This window comes from Rana temporaria, chromosome 2, assembly GCF_905171775.1.
Source record: "Rana temporaria chromosome 2, aRanTem1.1, whole genome shotgun sequence".
Classification (NCBI taxonomy): Eukaryota; Metazoa; Chordata; class Amphibia; order Anura; family Ranidae; genus Rana; species Rana temporaria.
The window spans coordinates 195452460-195467847 of record NC_053490.1 but is presented as its reverse complement, the minus strand read 5'-3'; the positions used below and the strand labels follow the sequence as shown (position 1 = coordinate 195467847).

The following is a 15388-nucleotide window of genomic DNA, read 5'->3' as shown; positions in this document are numbered from 1 at the left end:
GCAGTGTTGATATTGAGGGATAGGTGCCACTTACTTGCAGATCACTTGGTTCCCCCTCCTTGTTAAGTCTTGCTTGGGCGAGCAGAGAGGATTGGCAGGGCCTGTGAGTACCATTGAGTGCAGGTGGAGTCGTAGAAGATGGGCAGAGCGGGCAGGGACTGTGCCCATGAGTGCAGATGGCAAAGGTTGGTCGTAGCGCACCAAGAGAAGGGGCGGAGAAGTTGGGCAGAGCAGGCGGAGAGGATGGGCGGAGCGGGTGGGGACTGTGCCCGTGAGTCCGGGAGGAGAGAATGAGCGGAGAGGATGGACGGAGCGGGCGGGGACTTCAGTGTGCCCGTGAGTGCGGGCAGAGACTCCCGTGAATGACCAGTGTACCGTCTCCCAGGTGGCCACAGCGTGTGTCTCCCACTGTGTAATGCAGTCTGTTTGGCCGTCCATTGAAACAAAGCCCCGCCTCCTCCTCATCCGTCCGTGATAGAGAAACACTAATACGATGCTGGGAAACTGTATCAGTGTTCCGCCTATCACAGACGAGGAAGGAGGCGGGGCTTTCTTACAATGGACGGCCAAACAGACTGCATTACACAGTTGAGTATAAACCGAGGGGGAGTTTTTCAACCAAAAAAATGGGCTAAAAAACTTGGCTTACACTCGAGTATATACGGTATACAGTATATTGAAGCTGATATTAGTCATGTCATTCCACACTATCAAAGAAACATTGTTCATAAAAAAAGATACTCGATTTAACTTTTCTTATATCTATTGACTGTTGTCAAAAGATCATATGCCTTCAGTTTCAAAATGTCACAAACAATTTTTCTGTTTTCATTGTGTTGTGCTTTGCTAGGCTATATACTGTAGATGCTATATGCATTTTGTAAAACTAGTTTTGGAATCTCACAGCATTTACAGGTTATGCTTTTTAGATAGAAAAAAGGTATGCCGCTCTAGGTCCAAAACCCTGAGAGCATACGCCCTATGGAACGTTCGGGTGCAGGCTCTGCTGCAAATTAGGATAGTGAAAAAACAAAGGGCCAGATTCACAGAAGAAGTACGCCGGCGTATCTACTGATACACCGGCGTACTTTCAAATTTGCCACGTCATATCTTTAGTTTGAATCCTCAAACCAAGATACGACGGCTTCTGGCTTTGATCCGACAGGCGTACGGCTTCGTACGGCTTCGGATCGTAGGTGCAATACTTCGGCGCCCGCTGGGTGGAGTTTGCGTCGTTTTCCGCGTCAGGTATGCTAATTAGCTTTTTCAGGCGATCCACAAAGGTACGCACGGCCGTCGCATTCTCTTACGTCGTCGCTAGTCGGCGTTTCCCCGCGTATAGTTAAAGTATGGCTGTCGTTCCCGCGTCAAATTTTAAATTTGTTTTTTTTTGCGTAAGTCGTCCGTGAATAGTAAAGGACGTAACGCACGTCGAAGTTCAAAAAATGACGTTGGTGCGACGTCATTTCGCGCAAAGCACGGCGGGAAATTTCAAAACGGAGCATGCGCATTTCAATCAGCGCGGGGAGGCGCTTCATTTAAATGAATGACGCCCCCCTACCCGCCCAATTTGAAATACGCGCCGAGAAATACAATACGCCGCCGTAACTTACTGCGCAAAATCTTCCTGGATTCGAAATTCCGCCAGGTAAGATACGGCGGCGTAGCGTATCTCTGATACGCTGCGCCTGGGCAATTGTCTGTGAATCTGGCCCAAAATATGTAGCGACTGTTTTGGATTTTATCTGCTTTTTCAAGATTTAATAAAGATGCCCTCAACGGTGTGCGGCCGTTCAGGATATGTTTTTTGTATGAGGAACTCTGTATGCTTAAATAACAAGATACTATATGAATATTTACACACAGACTTCTGCGCTGACTGTGTTTGGCTTAACTACAATATACTGAGCTAAACTGAATGACCATGGTTGTTAATTTCTCACCAATAGCAGGACATCACATGCCCCAAACAAATATTGCTGCTACAAATTGTTACTACAAAACACCCAGAAATTAATATATAAAAAATAGACCATGGAAATATAAGGCCCATAACAAGGAATAATTATTGATCTTCTGACGGCCACTGGAAAAGTGGCACATGGAATTGAATTGGTTGTAATTGACGCAGTCCAATCTTCTTTTTGCTAGTTTTTATTACTGCTCTGACTGCTGGTACATTATGGATCAATATTGCTTTGTTTGTATTATGGTCTGCTGAGAAAACCATCCATGTGTAATCCAAATAATGCTTGAGTATTTAATGTGAAATTGATGAGCATCAAAACAAAAAGAGCAGCACTCATAGGAATTGTACGTTGGCATATATCTCACAACAAGCTAGTTTTCATGATTTGAAGCCTGTGAGGGAGCAGATGGCAGGCAATGTAGACTACCTGCTTCTGACAGGTGGTTAGCATAATATGGTTGCTATTACTGGACTGTTGCACCCTGGAAGATGTTCATTGTGGGTCTAGGCTCTGCTGGCTATAACTTTCACAGTACACAGATTAATACATAATGCTTTGTACATAATGTTTGGATCGCTGAAGTAATGGTTTTATTGCATTCACACAATCGGCATAAGCGCACGTTGCATGATTTATAAATTAGGCTGAGAATAGCGTTTTTTTTGTAAAATTAGTGTGCCATTAAATAATATTAAATAAACAGTGTTTCACAGAGATATAGGTCTTTAATATGATAATATGAGCCTACATTATTATTATTGTTTCCATAAACCTACATTCTATAAGCATCAGAATATGGATGTCAAAATGAGATATACTATATTTATTGGCGTATAACACTCACTTTTTTACCCTGAAAATGGAGGGTAAATTGTGCCTGCTTGTTATATGCAGGGGGCTGTGGTAAGTTTTTTCCTGAAACCTCCCTCTTAGGCCCCGTACACACGTCCGAGAAACTCGACGGGCAAAACACATTGTTTTGCTCATCGAGTTCCTTGTGAAGCCGCCGAGGATCTCGGCGAGCCAAGTTTCCTCATTGACTAACGAGGAAATAGAGAACATGTTCTCTATTTGGCTCGACGAGTTCCTCGTCGGTTTCCTCGGCCAAAAGTGTACACACGACCGGGTTTTCTCGGCAGAATACAGCTCCGATCGAGTTTCTGGCTGAATTCTGCCGAGAAACTCGGTCGTGTGTACGGGGCCTTAAAGTTAGGGTGCGTGTTATACGCCTGTGCGTGTTATACGCCGATAAATACGGTAATACCTAAATACATATTGGTGTGGCAAGGTGTTTGCTTCTTGCTTTGCTGTATCAATATGGATTGTCGTATCTGACCTTATTTGACATTGCAATCCAGACCATTTGAAATGCTCCTGACTGGGTAAGAGACTACACGATCTGAATACATTTCTTCCTCTCTTGCTGTATTTTGTTTTCTGATGAACAAATCAGTAAAATCATGTTGATTTTATTAGTTTCTCTTACAGTGTAAATATATTAGAACCTTACAGCCACACTTCACTTTTCTGGAAATTGTGATATCAATAAGCAGCGCTGCAATCAAATCAATGCGGAAACCATATTAATTATCTGTCTTGTTCCTTTATGGTTCTTTGGGCTCTTATCCAGGGTAATTTATGAGGAATAATTACATTTGATTGTTGTGGGGTATTTGTGGACACATAGGACCTTAAGTTATGAAAACAAAAACAGATCTCTTTCAAATGTCTACATTTACTCTGGCAACAATACCATTTTATACCTTTAATTTGCCTGTTTTATTGACTGCCATTTCACCTTTTGCTGCCCTTTAAATATAATATTTTCCAAAAAGTGGAGCTATACTGTAAGCATATATTGAATTTTGAAAATGTGTGCTGAATGACCATGACTGCTTGCTATGCTTCGCCAGGGACTGTTGGTATCAGTTGTGTTATGTTCCATGCTTCCAATAGATTCATAATATGCAAATAATTGTGGATCAAACAGTTGCACAGTAGTAGCCATTAGACTCATTAAAGGAATGGATATGCAGTCTTTGTTGCACTGGCATTGTATGCAGGCTAATATATCATGTAAATTAGCTGATATTCCAGATAAAAAATACAATTAGTTGAGGCGCTAAATTGCACAGTGGACATGTCAAAATAATGATTATTATAAATCCCTTGTTTGATGATTACTTATCGTTTTTTAAAGCTTAGTTGCATTAATGTATTTAGAGTTAAAGTAAACAAAACAAATTGCTATATAACATTACCTTACAGTTTTTTTTTTCTTTCCAGACTGTCTATAAGTCCTGGCTGTGTTCCCAGTATTTTCAAGTTACACAATTCGAATGCAGTAGCAAAATTCCTTGCAAGCAATACTGTTTGGAGGTTCAAACGCGGTGTCCATTTATATTACCAGACAACGATGATGTCGTGTATGGTGGACTATCAAGTTTCATTTGTACAGGTAAGATGTATTTGTAAATATAGAAAGATATCATCTGAAGCCATAAAAAAATTAAAACCATTACCATTGGTGACCTTTTATTCTGCAAAAGAGAATTGTCTGGCTAGACCTTATGCTTTAGCACTGCTGTGCAAAGGGTGTCAAGGCATTTTGTGAATACAGTAATCATTTTCATCATAATGATACTTTGATCAAAAACACACTAGTTTCTGCATCTGGCCATTAACAGATAATTTATTCATACTCAAATATATAGTTAAGATTGTGTTATGCTGCTAAAGACGGGAAAAGGCTAAGTTCTTGAACCAGTACTGGTGAGGGTGTCTGTTGGTTCCACCAAACAGTGTTAGTTTCACCAGTATCATCCCTATTTTCCTCAGTATACATTAGTTTGTTTTCCTTTAAGAAAGTAAGAATACTGTAAATATATACTGCATATACTATACAGAATAAAGGTATGGTTCATGTTATAAGTGATACTAAGTAGTACCACTACTAGCAGTATAAACAGTTTCTGCTGTTATTTTTCTAATGAAACACAGAAAAATGAAAGGGATAATCTGGTATAGCATTAAGAACAACACTTGTTTCAGACATATTTAATGCTAAAGCTCATTATTCTTAGCATCTATTTACATTTAAGGCAGTACCAGTTGGTAGTAGTGTTGGTCGAGCATTTCGGGCCAAGGAAAAGTTTGACTGTTTGGCGAACACCCAAATTTGCGTGCATTCTAAGCCCTGATTGGGCAAAGCTTTTGCCCAATCAGGGCACAGTGAATTGCTGTTTTTTTAAAGAGAAGGCCAGGAAGCCTTAACAATGGATATGTCATCAGCTGTCAACGGGCTTCCCCACTGACAGCTGAATAAAAAAAGACATGGCATGGGGTCCCCAAAGATCCGTACCAGACCTATATCTGAGTATGCAGCCTGGCAGGCCAGGAAAGGGGGGGGGAAACAAGCAAGCACCAGATTTGTATAAGCTCCCTGCCCCAGACCCCCACAACCACAGCCCAGTGTTGTTGGGAAGAGGCCCTTGTCCCCATCAACATGGGGACAAGGTGCCTTGGGGCAGGGGGCAGAGATCCCCTGCCCCAAAGCACCCCCCATGTTGACAACATGTAACCTGGTATGGTTCAGGAGGGGGCAGTCGCTTTTCTCCCCTTTCCTGGCCTGCCAAGCTGCATGCTCAGATAATGCTGGTATGGATTTTGGGGGAGGCCACACACAATTTTTTTTTGCCGTGGGGTTCCCCTTAAAATCCATACCAGACCCAAAAGTTCTGGTATGGATTAGGGGAACTCCACACTTTTTTTTAAAACATCTTTCTATCGCTGGCAATGGTATTGTATTGCTGGCAATTTAAATGTCATTTTGTTTTCTCTATAGATGTCAGTTTTGCTGCAGCAGGTTCTATACATGGTACAGATGCACCATTTTACAGTCAGACAAAGGGAATGCCCCAAGCACTATAGTTAAAGGAATGTTTCATTTTTATTGTTTCACTTCAAGCCTCATTAAAATCACTGCTTCTGTAAAAATATTTTTTTTAAATAATTTTGTGCATTCATACATTTCACCCAGTGCAGTACCCAGGCCCTCATACCATTTTTATGGGCAATAACTTGCATATAATCCTTCTAAATGGGGACTTTTTATTTTTCAACTTCGGGTCCCATAGACTTCAATAGAGTTTGTGACTCGCCTCCAAACCTTTTACATGTTTTGGGGATGTTCGGCGCAACTCTATTGTGTAGATTTGCTATTCTTTGATACGCTATAATAATATAAATATTTAATTCAATAATGTTTTTTTTATTTTGTACTGAGGTGCATATATGAATGATACACTCCCATAGGCAACCTATTGTGTTATGATTGATATAACCACATATTTTTATGCTAACACTTTTTTTATATCTTTCACATTAAATTATTGCAATGCAATACTTTTCCTCATTTTTTATCAAACCTGCAAGGCCAAATGAGAAAGATCATGTTCATGTCCCATAGACTTTAACAGTGTTCGAACAAATTTTTTGCTTGTTTGCATGTTCTGCTGCAAACCGAACCGGGGAGTGTTTGGCTCATCCCCACTCTTGACCGTTCATTACAGATATTTGACCTGTTTTATATTAGTGGGGAAAAAAAAGTGTAATAATACAGGTGCAAGAAAACTTTCCACTGTGATATGTTTCAATGAATGGAGGAGTGCTCAAATGTTGTTGCAGTCTTTCTTCCACGGTAAAATTGAGTAAACAGGGTAAATAGGCAGTACAATGCTTATTGGGGAGATTAGAGCTTTACATTATGTTACTCTTAAAGCGGTGTAACTACTTTCTTGTAATTCTGGTTTTACCAAGTTATTGGCTACTCTTCCCTACTATTTTCCACATGGTTGCTACATCAATATGGTGTGATTTAGCACCACCATGAAGGGTTGTGATAGGATTGCCAAAGATCTGTACCACTCATGGGCACTACAAATCTGGGTGTGCATAACAAAAGATGCAATGGGGCTTCCACCCCTGTTGAATCCCCCTTTCCAGTAAAATATCTGATAAATATGGAATTGTGCAGGGCTAATAGCAGGCCAATTTTACTTCTAGTGGACAGTGACCTATATTGAGAACTAATATACCTTCTACATACTGGTGCTCTGTATTGGCTGCTGTCTTCACCCCTTTTATCTTGATTACATGTGAACAACCCACCCCCAATAAAATCCCCATGAACATTGATAGGCAGAAAAATACTGCACATCTGTGGTCACTGTTATTGTCCTAGTTACATTATAGTTAACACCCTGATTATATTGGTGTTCAGTGTATAATCCCCATGTAGTAGTAGTAGGTACTGTAGGTGGACAGAGTAAATGACACTTTCAGTTTTGGTATTCATACACCAGTCACCCAACAATATGAAAACCTTGAATTTCACACCTTGAATTTCACACATAAAAATGTATAAGTAATAACTTTCATCTGCCAAACACATCCAGGTTTTTATATTGATGACTGACTGCTTGTCTCTTTTAAGCAGTTAATAAACCTATAATCGAGTAGAAGAGCAGCATGGACTCTTTTTTGCTTAGACACTTAGCCAGATATTACATGCTGGTGCAAGGGTGGTAAATTTGGGCCTGGTGGGATCTACAGACAAATACCCTAAAGATCTAAAGATACTATAGAGTTTGAAGGAAAAAGGAATGGCTGCACACCAAGGTAGCAAAAGAAGTCCTTTTATCCTGTTCCATAAAAGCAAAAGTTACACACCACAGGACAGTAGCAATGCATTAATGTGCATCAAGGTGGACGCGTTTCACACAGTTGTATGTGCTTATTCATGAAGATGAATAAGCACATGCAACTGTGTGAAACGCGTCCACCTTGATGCACATCAATGCATTGCTACTGCCCTGTGGTGTGTAACATTTGCTTTTATGGAACAAGATTAAAGGACTTCTTTTGCTACCTTGGTGTGCAGCCATTCCGTTTTCCTTGTATCTCGTACGGCAGGAGAGACAGAGCAGTGTTTCACTGTTCCCTTCTACTATAAAGTTTGCACAGTGAAAAAAATTCTGACTAACACCCAAATTTGTACACTATAAACAGTTTATTCATAAAGTATTCAGCCCCCTTCCCCCTTTTTTTAATGTTGTTATGTTGCATCCCGATACTACAGTTGTTTAAATTGCTTTTTTCCCCTTCTCATTACCCCATAATGACAAAGTAAAAACTGAATTTCAGAAATGTGAATTTATTAAAAATTAAAAAAATTAATATCCCATACTTAAGTATTCAGACCATTTACTCTGAACTTTGTTGAAGCACCTTTAGCAGCAATTGCAGCCTCAAGTCTTTTTGGGTATGACACAACAAGCTTTGTGCACCTGTATTGGGTGATTTTCTGCCATGCTTCTTTGCAAATCCTCTCAAGCTCAGTCAGGTTTGATTGGGACCATTGAGGGACAGCCATTTTCAGGTCTCTCCAAAGACATTCAATAGGATTGAAGTCAGGCCATTCCAGGACTTTCACAGAGTTATCCCTAAGTCACCTCTGTGTTGTCTTGGCTGTGTGCATAGGATCTTTGTCATGTTTGGCCCAGTCTGAGGTCCTAAGCACTGTTGAACACGTTTTAATTGAGGATATATCTGTACTTTGCTCCATTCAGCTTTACCTCAACGCTCACCAGCCTCCCAGTCCACGCTGCTGAAAAACACCCTCACAGCATGATGCTGCCAGATTATGATTCTGCCACCACCATGCTTCACTGTTGGAATGGTATTGGGTAGGTAATGAGCTATGTCTGGTTTCCTCCAGATGTAGGATTTATAATTGAGGCCTAACAGTTCAATCTTGGTTTCATCAGACCAGAGAATCTTGTTCCATAAAGTCTGAGAGTCCATCAGGTGCTTTTTTTTGCAAACTCCAAGCAGGCTTTTATGTGTGTAAAAGCAACCACAGTAAACATCATGGACGACTGCAAGTATATATGCAATACACTATAAAGTTGGAATATTTTGGAACTGGGTTCACTATGCATTTCATGGAGCAGGGTCCACTTCATCAGGAGACAACCAAAGCATTTTTTCATATGTGGGAAAACCATGTAAAGGGTAAATATAGGGGGGGGGGGGGAATTCACCTACTTACATACAAGTACAGGTGCAAACATCAATGCACAAAACAGTCACCGCAAGGTGGAAAAAATCATGGACCAGTTTAGCATGAAGGATAAACTCTGTCTGGAAGCTGATAACGAGACAGACCCAGGGCCAGAGCATGGTAAGAGACTAAAAAAGGGAATTACGTAGTACAAAGTAAATAAAGAGGTAAAAAAAATATATACTGTATATACAAAACCATTCTTCATTCACATTTATTTTGTCCAAATGTATCCTCCTAGTAGCTGTTTCCATGGGCACATGAACAAGGAATAGTGCAGACAGACATTTAATTCTTACATTTACCACATATTTTTATTAATTAAAAATGTTGTATCCTATTTATTTTCTCATATTCTATCCCATATGTATGTGGTGTAAGCTGTTTTTCTTAAATTGTAAGATCACATCTTGGCACCACACTCTGATAGGGATTGCTGGGTTAGAACAGTCGTTGAACAAAATCACATATTTTTTGGCAGGTAAAGCAGGTCATACTTATTCAACTGTGCATTTAGCCATATGTATTATTTCCATTTTAAGCTATTATAATTATTCATCCATTAAAAAGTGATGAGGAGGCTAAATCTGTGTGTATGGGAAAATGCTTCATGTGTTGAGTGCTAAGGACAAAAGAATGTCTTTCCACCAATATGACAGAGAATCAAAACAGATACATGCTGCTGACTAAATACTGTTCTAGCTGGTGTATATGAAAAACTAAAACAGGATTTAAAAGAGTTGTTTCGCTGAATAAACTCTTAAACAGAGCTGGACAAATTCCATGACCCAGATAGCAAATACAGCTTAAAAAATACAATTTCTTGTCAATAGAAGCACATAGACCTTGGCATATAAAACTGTCTGCTGGTTCCTAGATCAGGTTAAGCTGTCACTGTGGTCTACATTCATTTGTCTCTACACTCAAAACAAATAGATTTAATGATACATATCATATAAAAGAGCTTTTGATAATACCCGCACGTAAAAGAAATACAAAAAAAAATCCATCAATATACATAGCAGTTATTTTGCATTTAAATCTGAACTCCAGGTATTTTTAAAAGTTCACCTTGCCGTGTTTCCACGCCTACACTGCAAGGGTTAAATGCTCTTTTCGTTTATGGGGATTAGAATAAGAACACTACTGATCTAATGATTTGCTCCCTCATCAGCTGGCACTATTCTTCACTCTTTGGGTGTTACGGAGCCCTTGGTATCCCAATGCAGAACCACTGGGGCGGCACCATGACAACTGCAGATTGAAAAAGAGGCTAAGATGGCACTAGCCTTTGCAGACAGGAGTTTAGGAGAGTTTACTTCTGTTTTAAATGAACCTGTTACTTTGCAGCACTTCATAGCACAGGCTTATTTTAAACACAGACTTTACTGTCAGGTCTCGTACACACGATAGGTTAACCAGAGGACAATGGTCTGATGGGCGGTTTTCATCGGTCAAAACCGATCGTGTGTGGGCCCCATAGGTTATTTAACCATCGGTTAAAAAAAAGCCAACTTGCTTGAAATTTAACCGATGGATTCCTAACTGATAGGTCAAAACCGATCGTTAGTAGGCACGACCATCGGTTAAAAATCCACGCATGATCAGAATCAAGTCGACGCATGCTTGGAAGCATTGAACTTCATTTTTTTTCAGCACATTGTTGTGTTTTACGTCACCGCGTTCTGACACGATCGGTTATTTAACCGATGGTGTATGGGCGCGACGGACCATCCGTCAGCTTCATCGGTTAACCGATGACAACAGTCCTTCAGACCATTCTCAACGGATGGACTGATCGTGTGTACAAGGCTTTACAGTTTTTAAAAGTATGCAAGCAAGAAATGTTTAGAAAATATATTTTTCCACTAACAACTTGGATATTTGACACTAGATAGGCCTCGTACACACGATAGGATAACCAACGGACAACGGTCTGAAGGACCGTTGTCTTAGGTTAACCGATGAAGCTGACTGATGGTCCGTCACGCCTACACACCATAGGTTAAATAACCAATCGTGTCAGAACGCGGTGACGTAAAACACAATGACGTGCTGAAAAAACGAAGTTCAATGCTTCCAAGCATGCGTCAACTTGATTCTGAGCATGCGCAGGTTTTTAAATTTTAAAGCAAGTTCCTATTTTTTTAACCGAAAGTTAAATAACCTATGGGGCCCACATACGATCGGTTTTGACCGATGAAAACGGTCCTTCAGACCGTTGTCCTCTGGCTATCCTATCGTGTGTACGAGGCCTAAGTCCCAGTGATACAATTCTACAATTCTTTTTCTTTGATTGATACAATTCCTTCAGCTGAGTTATACATCAAATTTCCTGCATTTCGATATTCCTTTTGTGCATGAATTTATAAAATGTCCAATCTAACAGAAATACGGTTTCATGCAGAGCTGGAAATAATCCCAGGGTCCAGTTTGGAATACAAATGAAGGACTGAATGTATATACTGTACATGTGTATATATCTATAGCTATATATATATTATTATTATTATACAGGATTTATATAGCGCCAACGGTTTGTGCAACACTTTACAACATCAGGGAAGACAGTACAGTTACAATAAAATTCAATACAGGAGGGATCAGAGGGCCCTGCTCGTTAGAGCTTACAGTCTAGAAGGGAGGGTCAAGTGGAACAAAGGGTAGGGGATGATCAGATGGAAATTACAGTTGTTAGGTGTGGGTAGGATAGGCTCCTCTGAAGAGGAGGGTTTTCAGGGATCCTCTAAAAGCTAATAGAGAAAGAGGTAGATGGACAGATTGGGGTAAGGAGTTCCATAGGCTTGGAGAGGTTCTGGAAAAGTCCTGGAGACGAGCATGGAAGCAGGTGATGAGAGAGCTAGAGAGTAGGAGGTCTTGAGAAGAACGAATAGAACGATTAGGTTGGTATTTAGAGACTAGGTCAGTGATGTAGCTGGGGGCAGAGTGGTGGATGGCTTTGTAGGTAGTTGTTAGTATTTTGAACTTAATTCATTGGGTGAGCAGAAGCCAGTGGAGGGATTGAGAGAGAGTGGGAGCAGAGACAGAGCGGTTGGTAAGGTGGATGAATCTGCCAGCAGCATTCATGATGGACTGAAGGGGGGATAGAGTATACAGAGGTAAGCCAATGAGGAGGGAGTTTCAGTAATCGAGGCGAAAGATGACCAGGGAGTAAATTAAGAGTTTTGTTTATATATATTCACAGTATCTCACAAAAGTGAGTACACCCTTCACATTTTTGTAAATATTTTATTATATCTCTTCATGTTACAACATTGAAAAAATTCAACTTTGGTACAACGTAATGTAGTGAGTGTACAGCTTGTATAACAGTGTAAATTTGCTCTTCCCTGACTGAAAATGTCTAAATTGGGCCCAATTAGCCATTTTCCCTTCTCTGTGTCATGTGACTTGTTAGTGTTACAAGGTCTTACACGTGAGGGGGGAGCAGGTGTGTTAAATTTAGAGTTATCACTCTCACTATCTCATACTGGTCACTGTAAGTTTTCACATGGCACCTCATGGCAAAGAACTCTCTGAGGATCTGACAAAAAAAATTGCTGCTCTACATAAAGATAACCTAGGAGATAAGAAGATTGCCAGGACCCTGAAACTGAGCTGCAGCATGGTGGCCAAGACCATACAGTGGTTTAACAGGCCAGGTTCCACTCAGAACAGGCCTCGCCATGGTCAACCAATGCAGTTGAGTGCACGTGCTCAGCGCTATATCCAGAGGTTGTCTTTGGGAAATAGACATATGAGTGCTGCCAGCATTGCTGTAGAGGTTGAAGGGGTGGGGTGTAAGCTTGTCAGTGCTCAGACCATACGCCACACTCTGCATCAAATTGGTCTGCATATCTGTCATCCCAGAAGGAAGCCTCTTCTAAAGATGATGCACAAGAAAGTCTGCAATCAGTTTGCTGAAGACAAGCAGACTAAGGACATGAATTATTGGAACCATGTCCTGTGGTCTGATGAGACCAAGATAAACCTATTTGGTTCAGATGGTGTCAAGCGTGTGTGGCAGCATCCAGGTGAGGAGTACAAAGACAAATGTGTCTTTACTACAGTCAAGCATGGTGGTGGGAGTGTCATGGTCTGGGGATGCATGAGTTTATTGAGGGAACCATGAATGCCAACATGTACTGTGACATACTGAAGCAGAGCATGACACCTTCCTTTTGGACACTGGGCCGCAGGGCAATATTCCAACATCATAATGACCACAAACACACCTCCAAGACAACCATTGCCTTGCTAAAGGAGCTGAGGGTAAAGGTGATGGACTGGCGAAACATGTCTCCATAACTAAACCCTATTGAGCATCTGTAGGGCATCCTCAAATGGAGGGTGGAGGAGCACTGGGGAGCTGCAGTTCATTGAGGGAACCATGAATGCCAACATGTACTGTGACATACTGAAGCAGAGCATAATCCCTCCAACATCACAAACACACCTCCAAGATTACCACTGCCTTACTAAAGGAGCTGAGGGTAAAGGTGATGGACTGGCCAAGCATGTCTTGAGACTTAAACGCTATTGAGCATCTGTAGGGTATCCTCATACAGAAGGTGGGGGAGCACAAGATCCACCAGCTCTGTGATGTTGTCAAGAACGAGTGGAAGAGGACTCCAGTGGCAATCTGTGAAGCTCTAGTAAACTCCATGCCCAAGAGGGTTAAGGCAGTGCTGGAAAATAATGGTGGCCACACAAAATATTGACACTTTGGGCCCAATTTGGACATTTTCACTAAGGGGTGTACTCACTTTTGTTGCCAGCGGTTTAAACATTAATGGTGTGTTGAGTTATTTTGAGGGGACAGCAAATTTACACTGTACACGCTGTACACTCACTACTTTACATTGTAGCAAAGTGTCATTTCTTCAGTGTTGTGACATGAAAAGATAGAATAAAATATATACAAAAATGTGAGGGGTGTACTCACTTTTGTGAGATACTGTGTGTGTATATATACACAGATATATAGATATATATATCTATATTTATGACTTGCAAGTTTTTTCCTTATGCCGCGTACACACGATTGGTCAATCCGATGAGAAGGGTCTGAAGACCAAACCGATTGTGTGAAGGCCCCATCGGTTATTTATCCATTGGTTAAAACATTTGAAACTTGTTTTAAAATTAACCGATGGATACCTAACCGATAGAAAAAAACTATTTGTTTGTAGGCACGTCCATCAGTTAAAAATCCATGCATGCTCAGAATCAAGTCGACGCATGCTTGGAAGCATTGAACTTTTTCAGCACATCGTTGTGTTTTACGTCACCGCGTTCTGACACGGTCGTTTTTTTAACTGATGGTGTGTAGGCACGACTGACCATCAGTCAGCTTCATCGGTTAACTGATGGAAAAATCCATCAGACCGTTCTCATCGGATTGACCGATCGTGTGTACAGGGCATAAGACTGCAAATTTTCTAACATGGTAATCTAAGATTTAAAATATCAAGATACATACTAATCTTTTCATAGGCAAACGCAGATATTAAGGGCCAGATTCACAGAAAAAGTACGCCGGCGTATCTACTGATACACCGGCGTGCTTTCAAATTTGCCGCGTCATATCTTTAGTTTGAATCCTCAAACCAAGATATGACGGCTTCTGGCTTCGATCCGACAGGCGTACGGCTTCGTACGCCTTCGGATCGTAGGTGCAATACTTCGGCGCCTGCTGGGTGGAGTTTGAGTCGTTTTCTGCGTCGGGTATGCTAATTAGCTTTTTCCGGCGATCCACGAAGGTACGCGCGGCCGTCGCATTCTCTTACGTCGTCGCTAGTTGGCTTTTCCCGGCGTATAGTTAAAGCTGCTATTTCGTGGCGTATAGATAGACCTGCCATGTTAAAGTATGGGCGTCGTTCCCGCGTCAAATTCATTTTTTTTTTTTTTGTGTAAGTCGTCTGTGAATAGGAAAGGACGTAACTCATGTCTACGTTCAAAAAATGACGTCGGTGCGACGTCATTTCGTGCAAAGCACGGCGGGAAATTTCAAAACGGAGCATGCGCATTTCAATCGGCGCGGGGACGTGCTTCGTTTAAATGAATCACGCCCCCTACCCGCCCAATTTGAAATACGCGCCGAGAAATACACTACGCCGCCGTAACTTACGTAGCAAAATCTTCCTGGATTCAAAATTCCGCCAGGTAAGATACGGCGGCGTAGCGTATCTCTGATACGCTGCGCCAGGGTAAATGATTGTAAATCTGGCCCTAATTTTTTTGACCACTAATCTTTATGGAATTGTATATTAATAATGAGACCACACTTTTTAAC

At 41.1% G+C, this 15388-nt stretch overlaps 1 protein-coding gene across 1 annotated transcript in view; it reads left to right on the top strand.

Annotated features, from left to right (window-relative positions):
- The window catches only part of FAM155A (family with sequence similarity 155 member A), a 610649-nt gene that overhangs the window by 581819 nt on the left and 13442 nt on the right, over positions 1–15388 (top strand). Inside the window, exon 2 of the mRNA XM_040336198.1 lies at positions 4257–4428. Coding sequence (XP_040192132.1) covers positions 4257–4428 — 172 coding nt within the window. The remainder of the gene's footprint in view (positions 1–4256; positions 4429–15388) is intronic.